The sequence below is a fragment of the Myotis myotis genome, unplaced genomic scaffold (genome assembly GCF_014108235.1).
Source record: "Myotis myotis isolate mMyoMyo1 unplaced genomic scaffold, mMyoMyo1.p scaffold_m19_p_2, whole genome shotgun sequence".
Taxonomy (NCBI): Eukaryota; Metazoa; Chordata; class Mammalia; order Chiroptera; family Vespertilionidae; genus Myotis; species Myotis myotis.
The window spans coordinates 159921911-159948531 of record NW_023416324.1 but is presented as its reverse complement, the minus strand read 5'-3'; the positions used below and the strand labels follow the sequence as shown (position 1 = coordinate 159948531).

The 26621-nt window shown below is 49.5% G+C and overlaps 1 protein-coding gene across 3 annotated transcripts in view; it reads right to left on the bottom strand.

Annotated features, from left to right (window-relative positions):
• Window positions 1–8164: 8164 nt before the first annotated feature.
• PDIA5 (protein disulfide isomerase family A member 5) overlaps window positions 8165–26621 on the bottom strand; it is an 84869-nt gene continuing 66412 nt past the window's right edge. For all 3 annotated transcript variants that reach the window (XM_036350192.1, XM_036350193.1, XM_036350194.1), the window contains 6 exons: window positions 23758–23828; window positions 23068–23228; window positions 20603–20733; window positions 15593–15663; window positions 8807–8941; window positions 8165–8398 (listed from right to left, as the gene is read on the bottom strand). In XM_036350192.1, coding sequence (XP_036206085.1) covers window positions 8318–8398; window positions 8807–8941; window positions 15593–15663; window positions 20603–20733; window positions 23068–23228; window positions 23758–23828 — 650 coding nt within the window. In that variant the 3' untranslated portion in view covers window positions 8165–8317. The remainder of the gene's footprint in view (window positions 8399–8806; window positions 8942–15592; window positions 15664–20602; window positions 20734–23067; window positions 23229–23757; window positions 23829–26621) is intronic.

Genomic DNA, 26621 nt, shown 5'->3' with positions numbered 1-26621 from the left:
CAAATAAGAACAGATGTGACACCCTCAAAGATTAAGAGCTATGAAATAAAAGAAAGCAGAGCAAGCCCTGGCCAACTGCTCAGTGGTTAGAGCATTGGCCCTCAGACCAGGTCCTGGATTCCATTCTGGTCAAGGGCACATACCTCAGTTGCAGGCTCCATCCCCAGTAGGGGGCATGCAGGAGGCATGTGCAGGAGGCAACCAATCGATGTGCTTCTCTCTCTGTCTCTCTCTGGCCCTTCCACTTTCTCTAAAAATCAATGGAAAAAATATCCTCAGGTGAGGATTAACAACAATGACAACAAAAGAAAGCAGAGCAAAGGGATGAAGATAGAGGAAAAGGGCACTGACTCGCAGTGTATGGTGCTCATCTCCTTGAGGAGATGCCATTTGTACAGACTCCTAAAGAAAAATAAACATAGCCCAGCCGGCCTGGCTCAGTGATTGAGCATCAAACTGAACCAGGAGGCCACGGTTCGATTCCAGGTCAGGGCACATGCCTAGGTTGCAGGCTTGATTCCCAGTGTGGGGGGTAGGGAGTGGGGGGGGAGGTGCAGGAGGCAGCCCACCAATGATGTTTCTCTCTCATTGATATTTCTATTTCTCTCCCCCTCTCCCTTCTTTTTTGAAAGCAATAAAAAATATATTTAAAAAAGAAAAAGAAATATTAAAAAACCTATTGTTTTTCTGGATTTTGTGTTATTTGTGGTAATTTCAGCTTTTAAAAAATATATATTTTTATTTATTTCAGATAGCAAGGGAGAGGGAGAGAGAAATAGAAACATCAATGATGAGAGGGAATCATTGATCTGCTGCCTCTTGCACGCCCACTACTGGGGACTGAGCCCGGAACCTGAACAGGTGCCCTTGACCGGAATTGAACCTGGGACCCTTCAGTCTGCAGGCTGACACTCTATCCACTGAGCCAAACCAGCTAGGGCAATTTCAGCTTTTTAAGTGTTTAAATAAATATTTGCCTCTGTCCCTAATTTCATATTATTTTTCTAAAAGGGGGCCCTAAATTGCATGAGCTTCAGTCCTCACAGGTTGCAGCTTATGGCTAGCAGCAGTCTCTGTGAGGGAGGCTAGGAGGTATCACCCTTAAGGGAAGAATGGTTGGGAGGCAGTCCTCAGACTCTGTCATGCTGGTGGGTGGTCGGTGGCTCAGCAGATCAGAAGCCCCACGTGGCCGTGGAAAAGCCCAGAAGCAGATTCACATTACAGAACTCTGTGTAGGTGAGGATTTGGAGGCCTCGTGTACATCTGAAAGTGAGGCTGAAAACAAGAGGACAGATTGAATACATGCATGACAACAAGTCATATCCCCGGATTTCATTGCCAGCCCCCACATTCATCACTCAGCTGAAGACCTCCCTCCCACCCTGGCTGATGGAGCCTGGATCACTCCAATCTGTTCTCTGAGTTATCGCTATCAGCCATTTACTTTCTTCAGACATCTCTTTTATTTTTCAACTTCTGAAAACCCAGTTGTCTGCCTGCATTCAGATAAGCCCCTCTATGCTGTCACATGTTAGTTTATTTCATGATAGGAGAATTTTGAAACCCAGACCAACTTTTTTTCCCATGCTGCAGAAAGCAGAAGGCTTGAAAGCAGCCGGATGATGACAGGAATGAATGTCTGAGAGCGCTGAGGCCTCACCATCCTGCTAGAGGAGACTTCTGCTTGGCAGCCTCCCAGCCTAGATGCCGGGCTGGCACCCAGTGATGTGGCAGCATTTGAACGTCATGCTTTGTGAGTACTGCTCACTCTGCGGTCTGGACAAATATAGGGGTTTGTTACTGTGACTTACTTTGCTGTCTTTGAGTCTTAGAGCCAAAATATTTTTACTGCGTGGATCCTGGATGGCAATGATAACGTGGCAGATTTACATATATAACTTCCTATCGAATGTTTTTTAGAAACAATTTTCAGGAGAGTAAAAGGTAGTAAGAGATCACATGCAATTTATTTACTTAATCCTAACAAAATAGCTCAAGGTTTTGAAGAATAATGTTGTTGGAAAAACTTCTTTCCCTTGATTTTTCCCAAGGTTTTCTAGCCTTGCTTCCATATATACAAGTAAGCTCAGCATGGCACGCCAGTGAATCTGCAGTGCTCGGCCCGCTGTCCTCAGTCCACTGCCCATTAGAATAACCTGGAGATCGGTTATTCTGGGATGGGGCTCTGGCCCTGGTTGTTTTTAAAGCTCCTCGGGCGATTAATCATGCAACCAGGACTGAGAACCATCAGACCCGGGAAAAGATGGGCAAGGATGTTGATCTATCCTTTTCCCAGAGAGTGAAATAGCAGACAATCCCGGTGGTGGTAGGGAATTCAGCCTTTGGGTTTTCCAATGATGAGAGCCCGAGGGCAGCCTTCCTTCCCCTTCCTCATCGCGTGGGACTTGGAGCTTGAGACAGGAGGGCAGCTGGGATCTGTGGGCCATAGCTCTCAGCTCAGGCTGTGAAGGTGACTGTCATAGAAAGAATGCCCTCCCTCTAAGCTAAAATGCTCAGTGCAGGAGATGTGGCCCAAGAGGATGAGGCAGTCCTCGAGAATGAGTTTTTTGACTTTGCGATCGGAAGTGGTCCCGGTGAAAAGGAAAGGAGGACATACATAAAAGAATCTGTGGGGGCTGCCCTGGGGGGAGGAGGGGAGCTCAGACCATAAAGCACAGGAACAAGGAGGGGATGTGTAAATGACCTAGAAGGAGAGCAGCTCGGCTGGCTGAGCCTTGCAGCAAAAAAGCCACAGACAACAAAAAGGGCTGCTTTAATTAAGTCCAGAATGAGCGGTTCCAGGAGGGAGATTTGGGCTCACTGCTCGGAGCCAAGTACATAATGCTGATGGATGAGAAAAGAAAGTGAAAACTCCACAACTTTCATTTCTGTTTACTCTGTCAAAGGGAACGACCGCTGTACTGAAACGAGTAGGATGACCTTTGGTTGGGAGGACCTGAAATCTAAGACAAAAAGTTTAACTGGGGAGGAAAAATGCAAAAAACCCCTAAAAAACTAGTAAAATTATAAAAATTTTAAAAAGTAATTAAAATCGGAATGAAAAAATAAAGTGAGAATACATAGATTAGTAGAACCAGGCAGAAAGTATGACACCCAAACACATTTTGAAATTCACTCTCCGGTAAAGTGACATGCAGTGGAGAAAAGACGAATAGTGCTGGCTAGCCATTTTGATAGACAAAAAGCTGGACTTCTTTGTCATTCCTTACATCAAATAAGTTTAAGGTGCATTTTAAAACACCAGGAAAAAAATAAATTTATATGTGATCTTGGAGTGGAAAAGAGTTTTCTGAATCTGTCTATCTACATATAGATGTATACACATACACACACACATAAATGGCCCCGCTATATATTTGTTTATGAACAACAACAACAAAAAACCAAAGTGCTTGGAAGGATACACACCAAACTTGACAGGAGTTATCTGTGGGGTGTGAAAATGAAGGGCAGAAAGTGAGATAGTTGCTTTCTCTCTCTACTCACCTGTGTGTGTCTGTGTATGTACACATTTATATATATATATATATATATATATATATATATATATATATATATTAACTAACACTAAGTTAATAACTAAGATTATAAATATATAATCTATTTTACGTATATTTAGACATTGGTATGTATTTGTTGGTATTTTTTTTACAGAGAAGGTACATATAGCCTGGCTGGCATGGCTCAGTGGTTGAGCAATGACCTATGAACCAGGAGGTCATGGTTTGATTCCTGGTCTGGGCACATGCCCAGGTTGTGGTCTCGGTCCCCAGTGGGGGGCATGCAGGAAGTAGCTGATAAATGATTCTCTCTCATCATTGATGTTTCTCTCTCTCTCTTCCTCTCCTTTCCTCTCTGAAACCATTTTTTTTAAAAAAAGGTACGTATAACAAAAATAAATTTTAAAAAATCAATATTGGTTAAGAATTTGAAGAACAAACTTGCTTTAAAATAATTTCAGATTTTTTTTTTGTCCAGACAAATCTCTCCCCAGGGTCCTGAAAGAATGTGAGAACTGGCTAAGTCATAGTCCAGGAAAGGGAAGACTCATTAAGCAGGCATTGTGCTGTTTAGTACAATAATGATTAGCGGAGGCTTGGAAAGGAAGCAACAATCACTAGAGGGAAGCAGAGCCAACTCCGAGTTCTGTCACTTGGACAACCTCTGTGACCTTGGACAAGGCACCTAATCTCCCAGAGCCTCAGCCTCTTCATTACAACACCATGGGGTTGTGTGAGCATCGAATGAAATGAGGCTAAAAATGCTTTCGAAGTGTAAAGGGCCATGCACAAATAAAGGTTTGCTATTCTTTTACAGGGTTATTACATTGATTCATCAGAGGATTGTGGCAGACCCAGTATATCTGTATGCAAACAAAATATTTGACACATTTCATTGCATATTTTAAGAAAGGTTGGAAAATGTGAGTCAGATGCTGGGATAATTGAGTGGGCTAGGAATTGCTGAATGATCATTCATTGGGATGCTGAATGAATGGCTTGATGGGAAATTTCTATTGGCCTAATATAGGATTCACTACACTCTGTATTTTACAAAGCTTTAATTTTTATCAAATTTGCAAGTGACATGAAGTTTAAGACAGAAAACTTATGAGAGACAGAAACATAATCTAAAATATCCCAGCAGGCCAAAACAAAGATTATTTTTCAAGATAAAATGTAAATAGGATAATTGTATCTAAATGATATAAAAATTTTGCAAACATTTAAATATTATAATTCCTAGAGTTAGCAGGAGTTTAGAAAACCAGGTAATTTCATATTGTCTTGATAAGAGTATAAATAGGCACACCACCAAAGGAAAATAGACAATGTATAAAATGGGCCTTAAAAATAAGCATATTCTTTGACACAAAAAACATTCTGGAAATGCACAAATTGTGTAAAATAACCTAACCAGAGATATCTATACAAAAGTATTATTAATGACTGGGAATAATTATCAGTAACATATACATCTAATAGTACAGATTTTATAAGTAAACTAGAGGCCTGGTGCATGAAAATTCATGCACTGGAGTGGGGTCCCTCAGCCCGGCCTGCACCCTCTCCAATCTGGGACCCCTCAGGGGATGTCCAACTGCTGGTTTAGGCCCGATCCCTGTGCCTAAACCGGCAGTCGGACATCCCTCTCGCAATCCAGGACCGCTGGCTCCTAACCGCTCACTTGCCTGCCTACCTGCCTGATCACCCCTAACCACTCTGCCTGATGGCCTGCTCACCCCCAACTGCGCCCCCTTGCTGGCCTGATTGCCCCCAACTTCCTCCCGCTGGCCTGATCACCCCCAACTGCCCCCCACTGCCAGCCTGCTTCCCCCAACTTCCCCTCTGCTAGTCTGATCACCCCCAACTGCCCTCTCTCCTGGCCTGATCGCCCCTAACCACCTCTGCATTGGCCCCACCACCATAGCTTAGTCTGGAAGGACGTTCAGAAGGTCTCCCAGTCTAATTAGCATATCACCCTTTTATTAGTATAGATCCGTGGTCGGTAAACCATGGCTTGCGAGCCACATGTGGCTCTTTGGCCCCTTGAGTGTGGCTCTTCCACAAAATACCATGTAGGGGTGTGCACGTACAGTGCGATTGAAACTTTGAGGCCCATGCTCAGAAGTTGGTATCTTGTGGAAGAGCCACACTCAAGGGGCCAAAGAGCTGCATGTGGCTCGCGAGCCACAGTTTGCCGAGCCGCAGTTTGCCAACCACTGGTATAGATGATGGTACTTACATAGCATGAAATACTATTTTGCAATGGTTCTCAGTGGGGGGTGATTTTGCCACCCCTCCCTCCCAAGGGACAATTGGCAAAGTCTGGAGACATTTTTGGTTATCATAACCTGCAGGGGGAGGGAGGTACTCCTGGCATCTTAAGGGGGAAGTCCAGAGGTACTGCCAAAAACCCTACAATATACAGGAAAGCCCCTCCACCACCGCCAAAAAAGAATCATCTGCCCTCAAATGTCAATAGTGCCAAGAAAGTCTTGAGAGAAACTCTACTATATAGTCTTTAAAAGTTACGTTGAGGCAGAATAGTTAACGATATAGGGAAATGTTAAAATATTTTGTAAAAAAGTTTAAAGTTATGAAATGCTGAGCAATTTCATGTGTGTGTGTGATAAGAATGGACTGCATTCAATGGTAATTGATGATAGCAGTGTTACGAGTGATTTTTCTTCTGCATTCTTTTCTGCATTTTTCAAAGTGTCTTATAACATGTATTACCTTGAACTTCAGTGAAGGAAAATATTTGATGAAGATTAATTTTCAAGGGTTGGTCTTTTCCATGAGCTGTGTGAAAAAGTTTTGATGGGTTTTGTTCATAATGAGTCTGCGGTCTTGGGCTAGATTAACCAAGATGCGTCTTATAAAATGTGGAATGAGGGACCCGTGGTCCTCTCCAGCCTGTGCTGGCCAGATCTCGCCTGGACTCTTGTGTTAAAGACTGGGCACCACATTTTATCAGTGTGTAGGAGTTGTATGTTTACACTGCACCTATTTATGCAGAGAAAAATGTGTTTTCTCTTGATTTAATAGAAGTGGTGATCTCAGTCTGACCCAATAAACTGAAAGTTCTCTTTGGGTAACTCTAGGATGACTCCCCAGGTAAATGTCCAGTCTTTCAGAGCTCCCCTCCTCCCTTCCACACAAGGTGTGGACAATGGTTCACTTGGGACAGTAAGGGAGAGAGGACCTAGTCCTAGACCTAGACCCACACCAGCTCCTGCAGATCCTCGCTCCCCCTGCTGGTCAATGCTGCACCCGGAGTGGTGGCAGCTGAGGGGCAGTCTGTCACTGTCTGCTGCTGAAGCCGGGAGCTCAGCCACCTTACTTCCTTCTCTAGTCCTGGTTGGGCACTACCTCATTCCTGCTGCTGGTGGATCTCTGGGGTCGGCCGGTGATCTCACAGGTCTGTTAAGCTCATCAGCCAGACTCTCAGCCAACTTTGGATTCGCTCTGTGGGGACACAGGAAAGTAGTCCTGGCCACGCAGGAAGCAGCTCTGCCTAGAGTTGAACTCAGCCCTCCCTGCTAAACTGGGTCACTCAGTTATTTACTTAGGACATGCTCTTTTTCATGTGCAATATTTTTTTTGGGAGGCACTGCTAAGGAAATGGGTGTTAGGGGGGAAAAGAAAGGCTGAACAGATGTGGGGATTGGAGATTAGGAAGTTGGGACATCGCACAAGAGCTCTCAAAACCTTCCATTTCACTGAACAGAGCCCCAAGCAGTGACACCCCCAGGAACTCCGTGGCTCCAATCCTCCCTCTCCATGAACCTGTCAGTGGGAAGGATGGAGACTATGAGGGAGGGGCCAGTGCAGGAAACAGGGCTGCACATTCCTGCAGGCAACTCCTCCACAGGCCACAGGACTGCACTGGCTGCTCAATACCAGGACCACTGCTGACAACCAAAGTCAGGGTAGCGGCGAAACACTGAGTGGACACATGTGGTGCTCAGGCTCTGGTGCATCGCTGGGCACAGGGCTGGTGTTAGCCACACAGGGATGCAGAAAGCAGGACTGGGGATGGTTAGGGAGATGTCACAGAAGCAGGAGGCAGTGAGGCACTGGAACAGAGTGCGGGCCTGGGGTGGAACTGTCCGCGGAGAATGGTGTGAAGGTGGGATGTGATTGTGGTTTGGGGCGAGCCGGTTAACAGATCCAACATCTGCACCCTGAGAATACCACCATGTCCCCCACTCCACCCCTTCCAGGCAGGGTGCAGAGCAAACAGCTTCCAAGTCCCCTCCTCCACTCCACTGAGGGGCTGGAAAAAGGGAGAGAAGACAGAAATAGCTGGAGAAAGAGAAATATGTAAACATTTCCAGGAAAACACACCAAGATTGAAACCACACTGACCCAGAAAAAGCTAATGCTTGCCCATCGTTGGCTTCAGCACCCCATTTTCCCTGCTCATGCTAAGGTATTTCCTTTCAATACTAGTTATTGTCCAACAGGACATTTTGTGGTCCGACTTCCTTATTCTGCTCTTCAATGATTGAATGGGGCCAGCACCCATGCCACCCACTTACCCTGGGTTGTGGCTCTCACCTCCTGGAGGACGTGGAACGGGGGAACACGAGCATCCATTCTTTGTTAGCACAAGCTCCGAGGAAATAACCCACAGCACCAAACAACTGGTTTAATTTTATTTCAAAATTGTACAAAATGGCCATACGTGGCTCTAAAAAACTTTGTCTTCAGACACATGGAAATTCAGAAAGAACAATAAAACAGATATCATTCACAGTGCAATGGAAAGGCTTTCTCTGAGGCAGAAATTACAACTCTTCTTTCTTCTTCCCTAGTCTCTCGTGATCTCCCTCCCGGAGGGTTCGAATAAAATTGGTAAATCCCAATTCCTGTGGGGAAGGGGAGCAGAGGAGGAAAAGAGGAATTTTAACCCCTGATGCAGATGTCATTCTCCCTCTCACTGCCCTTCTCTGACGCTCTGTGTACTCACTCTTCTGGGCAGAGAGACTGGCAGAACCCGAAGGGGCAGCTGGTGATGCAGGGTGGGTCTGCTTGTCTACGGAGAAGCCCTGAGAAGCGGGCAAGGAAACTCTCCCACCCCTTGGCAGCCCCCCAGGCTCTGGAGACAGGATTTCTATGACAACCCCCTGAGACCCTCTTCCAGCCAGGCCCAGACCCTTGCCTCTCAGCTCTGATGGGCCAGCTGAGCCTTGAGGCCTCCCTTTGCTGCCCCGCAGTGGCTGTTTCCCTGCCCATCAGCACAAAGAGCTCTGGGCAGGTTTCTCTCCCCAACTCACCGTCCGATCGCTGTCATATTTTTCTACAAACTTCCCATAGTGGTAGTAGTGGAAAGTGGGGTAGCCCTTGATGGCCTCCTGCTGACACAGGTCCTGGTTCTTCTCTTTGATGCAGTCAACAGCAGCGCAGCAGATCTACAGGGGAGAGAGGGAGGGTCAGCCCAGGGTCTCCAGTCCTGGAGCTGAGGCCTGGGCCTCCGCACACTGTGGCCCTTCCCCAACCGCAGGGAGGAGCTGCACCAGAGCACCCCCAGCCCGGAGCTCCCCGGAGCCTGGCGGTGCCTGTTTCCTATTTCCCACAGCCGGGTAAAGTTTGAGGGCCCGGCTTGGAGTGCCCTCAGACTGCCTTTTAAAATCAAGAGTACCGCAGCCCATTTGTACCCGCAGGTTTTGCATCTGTGGGGTCAACCAACTACAAATCAAAAATATTTGAACAAAGAAAAATCCCAGGAAGTTTCAAAAAGTGCAACTTGAATTTGCCACGTGCTAAGCTCTACGCTGAACCCACTGGAATGAAGTGATGTGTGGTGATCCCAAGGATACCGAGGGAGACGTCTGTATAATGACCACAAAGGAAACCTTGACGTGAAAGCAGTTGTAAACACAACAGGTTTTATGATACTTTCTAGGAGGCACTGTGGGATTCATTCATTTACCAACTAATATTCCTGAACATCTGCTTGGGAGGCAGTGTAGTTCCAAGGTTAAGAACAAGAGCTTTTTTTGTTTATTTTTAAAAAAGATTTTATTGATTTTTTACAGAGAGGAAGGGAGAGGGGTAGAGAGTTAGAAACATCGATGAGAGAGAAACATTAATCAGCTGCTTCCTGCACACCCCCCACTGGGGATGTACCTGCAACCAAGGTACATGCCCTTGATCGGAATCGAACCTGGGACCCCTTAGTCTGCAGGCAGACACTCGCTCTATCCACTGAGCCAAACCAGTTAGGGCAAGAACAAGAGCTTTGCAGTCCAGTTTCTCAAGTGTAAACCCTGGGTTGGCTGTATATTAATACTTTAGGAAAATGACCTCACCTCCTGTGTCTCAATTCCCATCAGCACAGGGCCCTGGCACATAGTTAGTGGTCAGTGAATGCCGGCTGTTGTTATATTCACTCCTATCGGCCCCATACACAAGCCCTGTTCCCGCTAGAAGCTCAGTGTCTGTTCAGATAAAGGGAGTCAGAGAGAGACACTCCCAAAGCTAGTTAGGGGGTAGGGTGGAGGTGGTCCCGGGCGCCAAGAGAGCGCCAGCGTGTGGAGCAAAGGCACTGTGCATGGTTGCCATCCGAGCCAGGCCTGAAGGAGGAGGAAAGAAGGTTGGTTCCAGCCAGGAGGGCACAGTCCAGAAACTAGAAAAAAGTTCAGCAGGACCAAAGCAAGCAGAGTTCTGGGTCAGAAAGAGGTTCCCAAATTCCACAAGCTGGGTAGTGTTTCCTTATTATTTATTGTTCTTTCAAAACAAGAGAGTCTAAGGCAGACACACAGAACGTTTTCCCTGTTCAGGGTCACAAAGCAGGGCAGGAGGGGAGAGGGCCCAGTGACGGCAACACGAGATACAAAAGCATCGCAGGGGAGCGGGGACGGATTCTGAGGCCAGGCGGCCTTGATCGAAGTCCCGCCATGTGTTCTAGATGCCAGGTCCAGGCTGACCTTGACAAAGTTCAGTCACTGAGCGACTGCTGCTCTCACTGCCAAGAGACACATAATAAGTGAGATCATTTTAGAGCCCAGTGCCTGCTCTGGAGGAATTAAAAGAGGGCGATTCGATAGGACAATAGCCAGAAGGGCTGCTTTTGCCAGATGGCCAAGGAGGCCTTCGTGAGGAGAGAGCATCTGACCTGAGCCCTGAGTGACGAGTGGGCAACCAGCTGCGTGATGAGCACCCAGATAGAGGCCAGCCCACACCAGAACCTGAGAAAGGAATGACCACGGGGTCTCTGAGAACCGAGCCCATTAAGGAATCCAGACTGAACTATCACCACAGCTTGAAGTGTTGAAGAACCACCACTCACACAGTTCTTCGGCTGCTGGCCACTGACATTTGAACGGAGGCTCCCTTTCCAGGTTGGAGAGCCCAGCAGGCCACCGACAGTCACATTTACTGGGTGAAGAGGGAGGTATGGCCTGCACTCTGGTCACCAGTGCGCCACACCTGTCCTCCCTCACCTGCCCTCACCCTGCTCTGCTTGCTACCTCTGTGGCTACACAACCTTCTCTACAGTACAACTTAATGGAGCAGAGTTTGCAAACTCACTGCACACAACCCCTATCTGGCTCTCATTCCTGTTCTATTTGGCCCACAGAGAATTAAAAAAAAAAATCTGAATTAGCTGCCAACCTAGAAAAAGAGCCAAAAGATTTTTATATCAAAGTTTGGCTCGCCAACTTCTCCTTAAAAGCCAGATTTGATGGCACTTGCCCTGCATTCTCACAGGCAACGCCTGGCTGGAGCAGAGGGCGGCTGTCTCCTTCAGGCGGGTCCAACCTGCCATTCCTGGCATCCACATGGAGCCCGATCCACCGGACCTGCAGGCCGGCCCCGGCAGGCTCCCGAACCCAGCTCACCCTCTCGAGTGCTTTCTGGGTTATTTAGAAACATGAAACAGATGCTCCTCTGGCCGGCTCTGGGTTCTGTTTCTCAGGGCAGGCAGGGAAGGGCCCCGCCCAAGGGAGACCCTACACCAGGGCTGGGCAGCTGTCCAGCCCCCCAGCCAGGGACCAGTGCTCCTCGCTATGCTGTGAAAGTGTTTGATGAGCGTTGCTCTGGGCTGCTGCTCTCCCTGCATCCACTTTAAATTATAAATTTAATTTGTATACATGCCCTGGAGCTGTGGGAAATGTAGTGTCTGATTTTATAAATCTGCTAAATTAAAAATGTGTTCTCATTCGAAATCACCTAAACTCACTGCCAGCCGCACACACAGAGGGCGGCATCCAGCTGCAAAGGCTCCTCCACACTCAGTTTCCACGGGAGATGAGGGCGGCCCCCTCGGAAGGAAGTGGCATGGACTCTTGGAGGAAGGCAGCAAGCAAGCCTTTCTCATCCCTCCCAACCTCACCTGCCTAACGCCTGCCCCTTCACGCCCACTCAGGATGTGCACCGAACTCACCCGCAGCACTGAACGTACACCTCTAACTTCCAGATCTGCTCCCTGGTAGTTAGTTGGCTGTCAGTGCCCGGCCGTGTTCCCTTGGCCCAGCCCTTGCCACTGTCAGAGAGCAGGAAGTATGGGCAGGGCTGAAGGACATATCCTCCTGGCAAGGTCTCTCCAGGAACAGCCTAGTTACCCATGAGGTAATCTGTTCATTAATGGCCCTGCTCTGGTTCCTTCCGTCTGCTCTCCCTTCCTCTATCCCCTCCCTCAGCAGCTTCCTGAGACCACCTCCCAAATACAAGCCCTGCAGTCAAGTCCAGGCCCCCACTGGCTTCTGGGAGAACTCTGACAATTCCTGTTTATTGGATTCTGACTCTGCTTCTATCCAGCTGGGTAACTCTGGGCTAATCACTTAAACTCTCTAAGAGTTGATCTTTGAATGGGAGGGTAATAATACCTAGTTGATTAAGCTACTGTGAGGATTACATGACATACGCTTTTAAAGTATTAATGGGAGGCCCAGCTGGCATGACTCAGTGGTTGAGTGTCAACCTATGAACCAGGAGGTCACGGTTCAATTCCTGGTTGGGGCACATGCCCGGGTTATGGGCTCGATCCCCAGTAGAGGGCATGTAGGAAGCAGCCTATCAATGATTCTCTGCCATCATTGATGTTTCTATCTCTCTCCTTCTCCCTCTTTGAAATCAATAAAAACATATTTAAAAAAATAAAGCATTAATGGGTGAGGTACTCCCAAGAAATGTCAAATACGTTATAGTTCCTTGATTCAATCAACACTTACAGAGGTCTCAGGAGTAAAGACTGCAGGGAATTCAAGGACAAATGAGGTCCCTGTCCTCAAAGAGCTTTTCCTTCTGATGGGCAGACAGTTTTGCAAACATGGGGTGAGGGGAACTATATACAACAGAGTCACAGCAGCCTCTGAGCCCATCACAGAGGAAGGGATGCCTCCTGGGATGACCCTCATACCTGGCCAAGAGCTGCACTGCGAGCCCTGCTCCACCACCAGGCTGGGCACACCTTGATGCACAGTGAGACGAGGCCCACCTTGCAGCCCAGTGGTCCCCTGACCTCTGCCTGTGTCCACCAACCTTGCACCTCGGATCCCTGTCCTCCATGGCCCCTGCCATAATGCCATCCATCCCAACACTAACAGTGTGCAGCCCTTTCTCCCCTCAGCCTGCCCACTGCTAAAGTCCCCCAGTAAGCTCCTGGGAAGGGGTGGAGGCTCCCCAGCTAAAATATGAGCTGCCTCACATGGCTTTATTGATTCAGTAAAATAAATCTCTGCAGGAGCTAATATTGACTTTGGCTATGAAAATGGAAGTGAGCGACCAGCTGCATATTGATTGGGGAAGAAACAGGGTCCAGCTTCTGGGTGGAAAAAAAATACAATTCCGGCTAAGAGGTGGATGTCAGAAGACCCAGTTCTGGCTGCAATAACCCACTGGGCACTCCACGGCTCCTCTCTGGGCCTTGGCCCCTCATGAGTAGAAGGAGAGAGCTGGACAGACCCGTGGTCATCAAATGCCAGCCTGTGGTCAGCACGAGAGCCAGCGGTTATGAATCACAAGTCCTGGAACCATCCCTAAGAGTCTGATTTGATAGCTCTAGGATGGCGCCCAGCAATGGGGCACTAGTAACATCGGTCCCCCAAGCCAGAGAGACAGATGCTTCCCTGAGGTTACTGAGAGCCACCTCCAGGAGCCCCATGCCTGGAGCGGCCTGGCACAGAGAGGTTACGTGTGCTTCTGAAACGAGGGGATTTCTGGCTTGGAATAAAGGAAGTTGGAAGGAGAGACAGAGGGAATGAGCCCAGAAAAAGGCCAGCAACATCACTGGCCCGCGTGAAGACAACTAAGCAAAAGGTGTATCAGTGTCTCAGAGAAGGAGGGGTCACCATGAAAATGGGGCTCCTGTGCATCAGTAGAGGGGAAAGGGGAAGAGGAGGGCTGGCCCTTGGCTGGCTGTGGGCACAGTCAGCCTGGCCTTGTCACAGACCTGGAGCCATGGAGACCCAAGCAGCCACCCGGGGGTAGGGCAGTGGGGGAGACCTCATACCCCCACCACGCTCCGGTGTCCAGAGCACAGATTGCTCTCCGGAGAGCAAAGGCTTCCCCATACAACCCAAAGCCCAGAGTGAGGGTGCCCTGCAGGGATGGGCCCTCCAGAGCGGGAGCAGCCGTCCTGACGAATGCACAGGCCTCAGTGCAGAAACGGGATAGGTGGTGCGGGCGACGGGAGATGGGAAGCCCTTCCTGCCATGTCCCTCTCAATGCAGGCCAAGTGGCAAGAGCAGGAGAAAATGGTTCTGGTCCTATACCCCCTACGGGAGGGGTGAGGTGTACCTTCAAAGGCACAGCCAGGACTTGTGGGTGACGATGGGACTCCCTAAGTCTAGGGCAGGGTGCTGGGGTCTGAGTCCCCAGTGTGTCCCCACTCTCCACACATGTGCCTGTGCCCCAGCCTGGCTTCCTCTCACTTGCTGTCCCTCTAAGCCAGTGGTCCTCAACCTTCTGGCCCTTTAAATATAGTTCCTCAGGTTGTGACCCAACCATAAAATTATTTTTGTTGCTACTTCGTAACTGTAATGTTGCTACTGTTATGAATTGTAATGTAAATATCTGATATGCAGGATGGTCTTAGGCGACCCCTGTGAAAGGGTCGTTCGACCGCCAAAGGGGTCGTGACCCACCGGTTGAGAACCGCTGCTCTAAGCTCTCCCCATCCTGTTACTGCCCCTCTCGCAGGGCTGACTCAAGGTGATCCAGGCAGGCATCAGTGTCCAGCAGCCCCCACTTAGCCTGAGGCTTCTACAAGGAAGATGAGGCCCCACGGCAGAGATGCATGACCTTGGATTGGGTGTGTGGGGGTGCGTTTCTGGGACCCACCAGGGGACAGGTTCCTATGACGTTGTCCCACGCTGGGAATGGTCATGTTCATCTAGACCAGCATGCCAACTTTACAGAGGAGGGAACTCACAGCCTGGAGAGCTGATGGACTTCTCCCAGGTCACACAGGTTAGCAGCAGCTAAGCCGCACCATCCTGAGTTCCAGGGTCTTCTCCTGGCCACACAACCCCTCGGCCCAGGGCCACACACCACCCTCACCAGGCAGCAGGTGGTAGCTTGTCCTGCCCTGCCTGCTGGAGCTGCTGGGGGGATATGCCTGGGGGGCCCCCACTCCCCGAACACTAATCCAATCTGCAGGTCTAGCTTGTTAATTTTATGCTTCATCAGTCAGCCGCTGCAGGAGCCTTCCACTGACGAGGCTCCGTAGGCAGAGCCTGCTCTCCTCCGCCCTGGCTGCCTGTAGTCAACTTTTGTTGAATTTTTTTATTTGTATTTTTGATTATATAAGTAATGCACGACTACAGATCCTACTATAAAAAGGTTCAAGCTCTAAAAAAATAAACAGATAACCCTCTTCTATCCTCTCCTCCAAGGAAGGGCTGCAATGGCTCAGTGTATCCCTTTTGGTTGATTTTGTAGCATAAATTCAGCAGCTCTATCCTGCCTTATGAAAAGAGAATGTCCCGGTTCCCAGGATCCCCAGGTCTCAGCAGATCCTATCTGGGAAGGGGACTGAATGGAAAGGAGGAAGGTGTGGGAATTGGAGACCGGGCAAAGTTGGAGGCAGGACAAGAGATGAAGAGGAGCACCCATACCTTTCGGTCATCTTTGAAGACGTTCGCAGTGGAGGTGAAGTATGGAATGACCTTCTTACAGTGCGGGCACCCTGTTGAGAGGGAGAGAGAGTGTTACACATGGGGGGAGGCTGCAGAGCCAAAGCCCTTCCCAGGACCCCCAGAGAGGCCTTTCAGGGAGTGTCTCTCACTTAATAGACTGTGGGGCTCCTCTGACTCCCACCACCTGCACACCCGACCGTCAGGGCCCATGTATCAACCCTGCCCCTCAAACCACCATCCTGTGTGTCTGCTGTTGGCATGAGGGCTTTGTCGGTGCCCTGTGCAAGCGGCAGGCCCACGCCTGCCTAGGACCTCCCATCCCACAGTTACCTTAGAGCAGTGGTTCTCAACCTTCCTAATGCAGTTCCTCATGTTGTGTTGACCCCCAATTTCATTGTTACAAATTGAACATAATTAAAGCATAGTGATTCATCACTAAAACAATATGTAATTATATATGTGTTTTCCGATGGTCTTAGGCGACCCCTGTGAAAGGGTCGTTCGACCCCCAAAGGGGTCGCGACCCACAGGTTGAGAACCCCTGCTTTAGAAGGTGATGTGTGCTCAGGATTCTCTGAGCCTGTTACAAAGCCCCCTTCTCTTGCAAACCTCTCCAATTCATGACTGAGAAAGTAGGACTAGGAAAGGAAGGGGTGGAGGTGGAGGTGGCACAGGAGTAACCACGCTGCCTGAGCCCCTGCTATTTCCGCTTTGGGGCTCACTTCCACATTCTCAGTAACCTCTACCCTCACCCCAGACCGAGCTGCCAAACCAGCTCCTGGTCCTCATGCTGTCCTTCTACCCTTCGCTCTACAATCCATCTGAACCTGGGATCCAGGAACGGGAAAGCCAAGGTCAGGCTAAGAGGACAAGCTGCACGGGGTCCTTAGGTTCCCAATCCCAGGAAGAGGCCCACCAGTGTAGACAAGGACCTGTGACTCCAGCGGCCCTGTAGGGGACAGGGGCGTGCACACAGCCCCTCAGGCTCTGACGACAGCATCTCAGACATAGACTGCACCTGTGTAGGGCCACTTTGTCCTTCTAGCCCAGTGAATCCAGGGCAGCATCCACTGAGGGGAGAGTCCGGGAAGATGCAGGCACTCTTGCCCAGACTCACTTTCTTGGCCCTTCCCTCAGCACCAGCAGATCAAAACCCAAGCCCACCTCCTCTTTCCACCATTGTCCAGACACTGAACACATGCCGAGAGCGAAATGCTTTCAGCGGAAGATCTCCCTGATGGTGGTAATTAATTCTCATCAAAACACAGGTGGGAGAGGCAAGATGCCCTGGCTCCAGCCAACTTCCTGACAGACAGCTGGGCCAGCCCTCCAGCCCGCACTAGGCCTGGGGGGAGCCAAGGTGGCGAACAGAATGGCTCTGCTCATCTGCTTTCCCTCTTTTAAAAATAAGATAATAATGATTGGCATTTCAAAGGGTTTTGTGAAACCAAATTAAGCCTAAGCTACACTTTAGTCTGCAGTCAGCACTTGAAGGGCTCCCGAGATGGGCAGGACCACCCCTGTGGCCTGGCTGGTGGACTGGCCAGCTGGCCCCAGCACAGTGTGGTCCGTGATAGGGAGGAGGCTTAAAGGGATCTTCCATCCTCTGGCCCAGGAGTAGAGAGGAAAGCTAGGCTGGTTATGGGTTACATCAGAACTAAATGAGACGAAGTGCCTAGCACGGCCTAACTCATGGCAGATACTAATAGATGTTTTTTAAATTGCCTCAATGGCAAATACAGGAATACTTCACTAATGTGACTCAACAGAGGTAAGAATAGCTCAAATTCATGAAAATTTCAGATTATGAAGACATGACAGTATACAGTTTTTAAAACATTTATAGAGCTGAATGTATGTGCTGGTGGACAAGGCTTATCCAAGTTCACCCTAGGTCACCTAGAGGTCCCTCATGAGTGGCCTGGATGCCTGCTAATAGCATCAGGCTGGCCAGGAATAAGCTACCCTCTTCCCCCAAATCTGGTATCACTAATTGTTCCTTTCTAACTTCTCTGCTTATGGAAAGTATAAAGGTAACTGGCGGCCTAGTGCAAACTCCTATTACCATCAATTTAAAGTCTCTAAGTCTCAGATTAATGGCCTCCTGTTGCATCTAATCTTTTCATTATCCAAGAGAAAGAGCATAGCAATTGAATGGCTGTAAGGGAGGCGGGTTTAGAAAGGGCATAAAGATGGGCGAGAGAAGCACAATTTTTTTGATCTGGATTCTTTTAAAAAAGGCACCACCGCTGTACAGCAGGAAATCAGAGAAGTCTCCCAGAGAGAGGAGAGAGAAACAAAGACTGAGGACAGAACAGAATTCCAATTCTGGAGACTCAGCCACACCGGCCTAAGAAGGGCAGTCACTGTGGCCAGACCATTCAGAGCAAATGGGGCTTGGCCTAGGGGAGAACAGTGAAACAACAGGAGGAGGATCTGTGTGGAAGTTGGGGAGGTGAGGGTAGTGAGGGGGATGTGCAGGGAGGAGATGGGGGAGGGATATGGAGGTCAGATTTTTTTTTTTTTAAATATATACTTCTTTATTGGTTTCAGAGAGGAAAGGAGAAGGAGAGAGAGATAGAAACATCAATGATGAGAGAGAACCATTGATTGGCTGCCTCCTGCACACCCCCACTGGGGATTGAGCCCGCAACCCAGGCACGTGCCCCTGGCCAGAATTGAACCCGGGACCCTTCAGTCCGCAGGCCGACGCTCTATCCACTGAACCAAGACGGCTAGGGCTGGAGGTCAGATTTTGCTTTTTATTTTATATCTACCTCTATCAGGAGTTTGACCTTTTTGTAGAATTTAGTCTTTGTATATGAATGGGTATATACTATAGACCAGGGGTGGGCAAACTTTTTGACTCGAGGGCCACAATGGGTTCTTAAACTGGACCGGAGGGCCGGAACAAAAGCATGGATGGAGTGTTTGTGTGAACTAATATAAATTCAAAGTAAACATCATTACGTAAAAGGGTATGGTCTTTTTTTTTTTTTTAGTTTTATTCATATCAAACGGGCCGGATCCGGCCAGCGGGCCGTAGTTTGCCCACGGCTGCTATAGACTATATCTATTATAAATAAATATATAATATAATTATTATTGTTTATCCTCACCTGAGGATATTTTTCCATTGATTTTTAAAGAGAGTGGAAAGGGGAGAGCCACAGAGAGAAAAACATTAATGTGAGAGAGATACATCCATTGATTGCCTCCCACATGCCCCCGACCTGCAACCGAGGTACATGCCCTTGACTGGAATCGAACCCAGGATGCTTGAGTACAAGGGATGATGCTCTATCCACTGTACCAAACTGGGTATTTTTATTATTAAAAACTAGAGACCCGATGCACGAAATTCGTGCAAGGGGCTCGGCCCCCGCCCGCCGCAGCAGCTGCCTTGGCCCTCCCAGCCCTGGCTTCGTCCAGTCTAATTAGCATGTTACGCTTTTATTATTATAGATTGTTAAAGGCTTGTTTGTCTTTGGATAGTTCCCCTCCCCCCAATATTGTTTAACCCCCTGATTAACATGTCTTCAATCTGGAGCAGAGTCCAGAGATTATAGGCACCAAGCTCTTTGCCGTAAGTTGAGTCCCTCAGTGACTCACCCTATGTTTAAAGTTTGCCAGGGCGAACTGTGAGGCCCTTGAGGCCAGGCAGGGATCACGCCTCCTTCCTTTGTGTTTTGGGTCCAGGACTTCACTCAGCACACAGGTATTTGAGGGAGGTCCTTAGCACCCCAACAAGGTAGGAGTCCCTGCCCCAGAGTCACAGGGTGAGAGGGGTGCTTCCAGGGGTAAGTATTTAGCCTGGTCTTTCTAACGTCCACCCAGAGCTGGTCAAGGACTCCAACTTCTATAGCCAGGATGTCACTTGCTGCTGAGAAAGTCCCTACTCTCTGAATTGAATCTGTGACAGAAAAGGAGCATCAGGCTGCAGAACAGCTGTCACGAACAAGTCACCCATTGAATCTCCCAGGACTCCGTTCTGCGCCCTCACTCTGCCTGGAAGGAAGCCGCTAACCTCTTAATCCCCAGTCCTCCAGGCTCACTCTAAGGACAGGTGAGGACAGAGACAAGCTGTGTAAGGAACCCAGAGCACAGTCCCCCCCCAGCGAGATGCGTTAGCCGCCTAAGGGCGGGGTCTGAGGCTGGGCCCAGGAGGCAGCCCCTTCCAGACAATGAGGGCTGAGGAGAGACCCTGTGGATGATTGACACTTGACAAGTGGGGACAGGAGGGGAGCAAACAGGAGGGCTGGCTGCCACCCAGCAGGGTTATGACCAGCTCAAGCTGCTGGCTTCTGCAGAGCCCGGCTTTGTTATCCGGCCCCCCCCCCCCCCCCCCATGAAGCTGGGCATAACCTGGCGGAGAGAAGGGCGACAGGAAAGTGGGACGTTCAAGAGCCTGGCCTTTTACGGATCAATTAACTTCCAAATGGGAATACATAAAACCTGAGGTCACAAACACCCATGTTAGCAGGTGTGTCACTTCCTCAGCTCAGCTTAAGCTTTGATTTAAAGGGAAGCGCAGGGTCTCAGGAGCTGGAGCGAATGTGGCTGCTTCACCACAGCTTCAAAGCCACTGGGAAGGTAACGCCAAATTCCCAGGTTTGAAGAAGTCAGTGTCCGGAGGGATGGAGGGAGCCGAGGGGCAGCGGGAGGAAGTGGCTGGTGGGAGGCAGCCAGCCTGGAAGATCCCGGGAACATGAGGAGACGGAGTACTCACATGGCACATCCCTGCCACAGCCAGCAGCGGAGGGCTTTAGGACTGATGTGAGGGAGGCTCCCAGGAGGGAGAGAACCTGACAGCTGACTGACACAAGGGGCCCTGGATTTGAAGGGCAGCCTGGAACGAAACTGGGGGCCTTGCTTACCGCAGAGGTGAGCCCAGACTCAACCTGCGGGTGCCCTGGTCCCAGGGGCATCCTCGTGGTTCTGTCTGGTCCACCCCTCTCTCACCCCCCAGTGAGCACCCCAGCTACTTACAAGGGGCATAGAACATGACCAAGGTGTGTTTCTTCTTCTTCAGGGTCTCCCGGAAGTTGTCCCCCATCAGATGCAGCACACTGGTCTGCTGCTCTTCCCAGGTGGGCTCTGGGGGTGGGGGGGCCTCGGGGCTGCAGGGAGCCGGGGTGGAGGGGACACAGTCATCAGGAGAGGCTCATGTACAGGCAAGTGCTTCCACCCCTCTCCCTCTCCCCCCCACCACTCAGGGGAGCATGAGAGAAACCCCTTTGCTTCCTTTCTAAAGTTTAATTTAAAACCTGTTTAAACATGAAAAAATCTGTACCATCAGCAAAGATTCCCAATTCCCTCGGAAAAGCCTGAGGTGAAGCCACTCTGTGAGGGTGCGGAAGAGCTGAGCCCCTTCAGGGCAGGGCCGCCTCTCGGGTAAGGGCCCTCACTCCTGGCCATGGGCATAGCAGCTCCTCCACCCGGCTCCCCTCCCGCCCCCTGTTTCTTCTGGGACCCTGAAGGCCGCCCACTACTTCCTGTTCCTGAACCTTGTTCTGGTGGAGAGAGCATGGGCCAAAGAGTGCAGTCAGTGAGTCTGGGTTCAAATCCAGTTACTTACCAACAATGTGACCTTAGGCAAGTTACTAACCTTCTCTGAGCTTCCATTTTCTTTTCTGTTAAATGAGTACAATGATACCTACTTCCTGGGATCCTTACAGAGAGCGGAGGGTGCATGTAAAGCACCTAGCCAGCCAAGCAACTAACAGCGGCTGAGAGTCTATATGCTCTGATAAGTGACTGGCGCATAGTGGGTGTTTATAATTACTCATTCTCTGTCTGTCCACTGGTTCCCTCCCCCTGCCTCTCAAAAGTACAGATAGATCTCCAGGGTCTTTTAAAGCCTCTGTTGCCCTTGCCCTCTTCTCTACAGCCATGTCCTCTCTCCCTTCGCTGAGAAGTGTCTCTGGGGGGGAGGGGGGTTGGTCTGCTCCCAGTGCTGACACAGCCCCCTGCATTCTCTCCTTCGCCCCTGCACCCTGACACCCCATGGCCACCCTCACCTTTCAGAAGCTCTCTCTCTCTCTCTGGTTCTATGTCTCATCCCCTGCAATGCCCCAAAGCTCCCATTCTGCGTAAGCTGGTGTTTCTCAAAACACTGAGGCTGAAGGTCCCACTCACACTTCCTGAATCAAAGCTTCAAGGACAGCAGCCCAGCATCTGCGCTTTAAATCAGCACCTCAACACCAGGTGATGCTGACATATATCCAAGCCTGAGGTTCAAGGTCCTAACAAAGTAACTCCATTCAGATGCTGCTGTTTTGCAGTTCTTGTGTCACTTTGTGACTTTAACTGGTTCCCAAATGGGCATCATTATAACATGGACCAGGGACCTTGCAGAGGCTGGAAATGGTCTTCTTTATCTCGCCCTCAGCAGAAATGAGGAAATAGTCTCGGATATTTAAGGTGTGTGTGTATGTGTGTGTGCGTGCGCACGTGTGTTGGGGGAGGGGTGTAGATCGCAGAAAGGCTCCTCAGTTGTGTCCTAACAATTCCTGCCTCTCAAGCAAGGCCCGAGGCTTCCTCCATTTCCCAGGGCACCTGTGTGACAGCTCATTTAGTCCTTCACAGGACAGGGAAATGCTAAGAACTGTATGTTCTTAAGTCCTGGGGTGATTTGGAGGGTCCTTGGGCCTGTAACTGCAAGGCTACTCAGGTTCTCTGGACTTCCTGACTGTTGTGGGAGGGACTGTGTCCCCCCAAGTTCCCATAGTGAAGTCCTAACCTCTAGTACCTCAGAACGTGACTGCATTTGGAGGCAGGGTCTATAGAGGTAATTAAGTTAAAATGAAGTCACGGGGTGGGCCCTACTCCAGTCTTACTGGTATCCTTTTAAGACAGAAGAGGGCACAGACACAGACCATGTGAGGACACAGGGAGAAGACGGCCAAGGAGAGAGGCCTCAGAAGAAACTAACCCTGGAGACATCTGGTCTTGAACCTCTGGTCTCCATAGGTGTGAGAAAATAAACTACTTGCTCTCTGAAATCTTATTCTCAGCCCCAGAATGGCCCGGGCTGCACTGTGGACACTGAGGAGGTCCTGTGAGCCACCAGCGAACCTGGGTGCAAGTGAGTCCAGCTCTCCATACGAAGAGCCGTGTGTTTCCTTCATCCATTCACAGGGGATGGGACAAAGTGCAGATGATGACACCTGGGGCCGAGACCTTGGGAAAGGGGGTGGGGGGCTCTAGAAAGAGAGTAGAAGGCTTACTGGAGCTGATAAAACTGCATCCAGAAAGGCTACCAGCGGCCTCCTGGGTGAGGACCGTGGTGAACACACCAGACGTGGCTTTAGGATTGGGGAAGTCAAATTGGTCTTGGCTTGTGGCCCTGAGCCAAGGGCAGTAGCTGCTAAGGTTTAATTCTCCTCCTCAAGGCCGTCTCCGGTGGCCGACAGCCAGGAGTCGGGATGTACTACCAAGACCATCAAACTTACTTTCGAATCCACTCAATAAAGTTCTTCTTCGTTCTGAGCACGGGCACTGCATATTTCTCTCCGTTCTTAAAGTACTTCAGTGTGGGGAACTCGGAGATGTGGAATCTTTCTGCCAGGGCCTTGTTGACAGTGGCATCGACAGCTGCAAGGACACCAGAGCTCTGGGATGGGGGAGAGGCCAACCATGCACGACAGCCTCAGACACGGTGCAGGCAGAACAGAGGAGCCCAGACGACAGCCCCCTGCTCCCCTGCCCCCGGGCCTGCAGGGACTTCACTGTGGGGTGGCTGGCCCCAGGGAATGACCAAACACTGGCACGGTCATCATTTCTCCTTATGGGCTGAGATGAGGCTTTTAAATCTGCCCACCAAGCAGGCTGGGCAGACAGACTGTGGCTGTTCCCAATAGCCAGCGACCCAGAGAAAAGAGGGAGAATCCTGGGGCTTCCCCTTAAGGCCATGACCTGACAGAAGCTACCTGGACAGGCTTGGGAATGTAACCCCAGTCTCTCTGCACCCCTCCATCCCTGGTAGGGCCCCACCCATCTGACTCGGAAACGTGGAAGTACTACAGATCTCCAGGGGCCGGGAGAGCTGCTGCAGAGCTGGCAGGGAAAAGCCATTGCAATGATTCATGTCACTGATTCTTCAGACAAGAATGTGGGGGGGAGGTTAGGGGAAGGATGCTTACGTCTGCTTCTCCGTGGAGGACTTCCGCTGCACTCTCAAACTCTGGCTTCATTTTCTTACAGTGTCCACACCCTGTGGGGAACAATCGAGAGAAACCATTCCCATGGCAGGGAGGCTCTGGGGATGTCCCCTGCCGCCACCTCTGCAGGACAGCTCGGCCCTGCTCCCAGGGGCGCCCGGGAGAAAAGAAGGAGGACAAAGAAATCGTGCCAAATCCACTGGGGAAGCTTCAGCGCCAACGAACCACCTATTTCTCTTCTATTCACAAAATACTGCTCATTCACATATTTCTATGGCACTGAATTCTGTACTGCCTTATTGTCTTCTGATATTTAGGAGCAGCCAGGGCATCTTTTTAAAACAGAAATCAGATTAAAAACAAACAAACAAAAACCCTGGTTAAACCTTTCCCATGGCAGGTACATTAAAATCCAAACTCCTTACCCCAGCCACAAGCCCACACCACCTGGCCCCTCCCATCTCAACCCCCTCCTGCCCTCTGCTCTGCAGCCGTGACCCCCTTTCTGTTCTCTCACTTCACCTCAGGGCTCTTACGCTGGTGCCTGGGACACGATCTTCCCCCAGGTCTTTGCATGCCTCACCCCTTTATTGCAATCACGCTTCAGTACAAATTTCACGTCTGCAGAGAAATTCCCTGGACACATAACCCAAAAAAGCCTCACTCCATCATGATCTCTTCCAATGTCCTATTTATTTTCTCAATTGGACTCAAAACAGCTGGAGTCACTGCCTTACTTGTTCCCTGTCCATCCCCCCAACCAGACAGGCCTACCTGTCTGTCCAGCTCACCACCACACCCCTGCTATTAAGGACGGTGTTCCACACACTTTGTGAATGAATTAACCTCATAGCTATATTGTTCAGGCTTACATTTGTGGTAACAGGATTTAATTGGACTAAATTCTTTTGGGGCAAGTCCTGTCTTATGCCCAAATAGTTGCTAGTTTGATAAACCTCCTCTATTTAGTAGAACTGGCCACCAAGGCAGTTACTGTGCAGGTACTTCCCCTCCCCAGCACCATTTATACATTCCCCTGCTCTTACCAGGTCTAAAACACATCTCTGGAAATCTCTAGCACCCAGGGATGTTGTTCTAAAGTGTCCCACACATACCCTAGCATTGACTTGATATCATGTGATTTTTGCTTCTAGCATTAATTCCCTCTGCTCCCTGAACAAAATACTGAGGCGAAGCAATAAACTTCTGTAGACAGTTTATGATGAGGAGACTGGCCAGGCCCCGAGAGGAGAAAGGGCTGGCTGGCACCCGCCTGTCCTGGGGAGCTGAGCTGTGGGTCATGGGCGGTGCTGGCCTGGACCCCAGCTCCAGCTTCCTGGGCCTGGCCTTCAGGACATCCTGGTGGCGGGAGAGCCCGAGGCGGAGGGTTACACGCCGGCCCGCTGCGTTTTAGTGTCCTGATTGTGATTTGATAGGCCATTAAGTTTTATCACCAAACTCCTTGTTGGGTTTTTATCATCTGTGTAAGTGCACTTACGCTGATTTTCATGACCTGGCACAGAGGCTACGCATCAACGCCTCAATCACACTCTTCTCTGGCTGTGGGAATGTTGGCCTCCCATCAACCCCAAGCCTTCAGATGCCTCTGGCCTCCATGCTCTTCAATTACACTTATGATTTTATTATCATGGAGACTTTCCTGGACCCTGGGCCCAGAATTTTCCAGGGGACCAGATTAATTTGGGAAGCCGCCTGGGACCTGAGATTCGAGAGGAGCCTGGATGTTCCTATTCCCATTCCTGCTACCTATGGGAGCAGAAACATTGATGTCTTAACACCGTGAATGTTGTCCCTGCTCCCCCTCCCCGCCCAGCCCCCTGCAGCCAGACACCTGAGAGCTTTTTTGAGGCTTCCAGCTGTATACACACCAAAGCTGACTTGTGCACACTCACAGACACTCTGGGGCAAACCCCACACTGATGGATGCTTCCGCCCGTCACATAGCCCTCTTCTTGTGCAAGGAAAGAGTTAGGGTTTTTTTCCTCCTTTATGTTAGTGTAAAACATAGATAACAAGCACTTAAGTATTTTCTTCCAGGCTTCTATCCTAAGGAAATAATCTGACATGTGGACAAATATTGATGATAGAAATGCTCTGTGCAGCATGATTTACAATGGGGAAATACGGTAAACAACTCCAACCTTCAACATAATGATGCTGGTTAAGTGATTTATGGTGCCATTTTACAATGGAATAGTATGTGACCTCAAAAAGCACGTACAAAAAAGCATTTTTAAATAACATTAAGAGAGAACGTATAAGATAATGTTAAGAAAAATGAAAAAAGAAGATATGCACAGGAAAAGGGACTTAAAGAAGTAAAATGAAAGCCCTTCTTTCCACCTGGCCCAACAAGCAAATGAAAAATCCAGATGAATTAAAGAACAAAATATAAAAGCAAAAATATTATAACAAAATACAGGGTGCTATTTTTGTATCTTGGGGGTAGATTTCCAAAGCAGCCCATGAATCCCAGAGATCAGGATGGGAAAAGCAGGCTATGGAAGGCTCAGTGCCAAGACTGACTCTCGGGCTGCAGGGTTTTTAATCCCAGCTCCCCTTTTTTGGCTACGTGGCCTTTGGCGAGTTCCTCAACCTTCTGGTGCCTCCCCTCCCTAACCTGTAAAATGGGGATAATCTTGATATAGTCATAGGTTTTGTTATGAAGGTGAAATGAGTTAATATGTGGAAAGTGCTTAGAACAATGCCTGATTCATACAGTAAGCGCTCAAAAAAATTCTAGCTACTATTTAACGACTAAAAACATAGAGCTTTTGTACAATGAAAGGCACACCCTAAGGAACGTTAAAGCAAGCAACAGACTA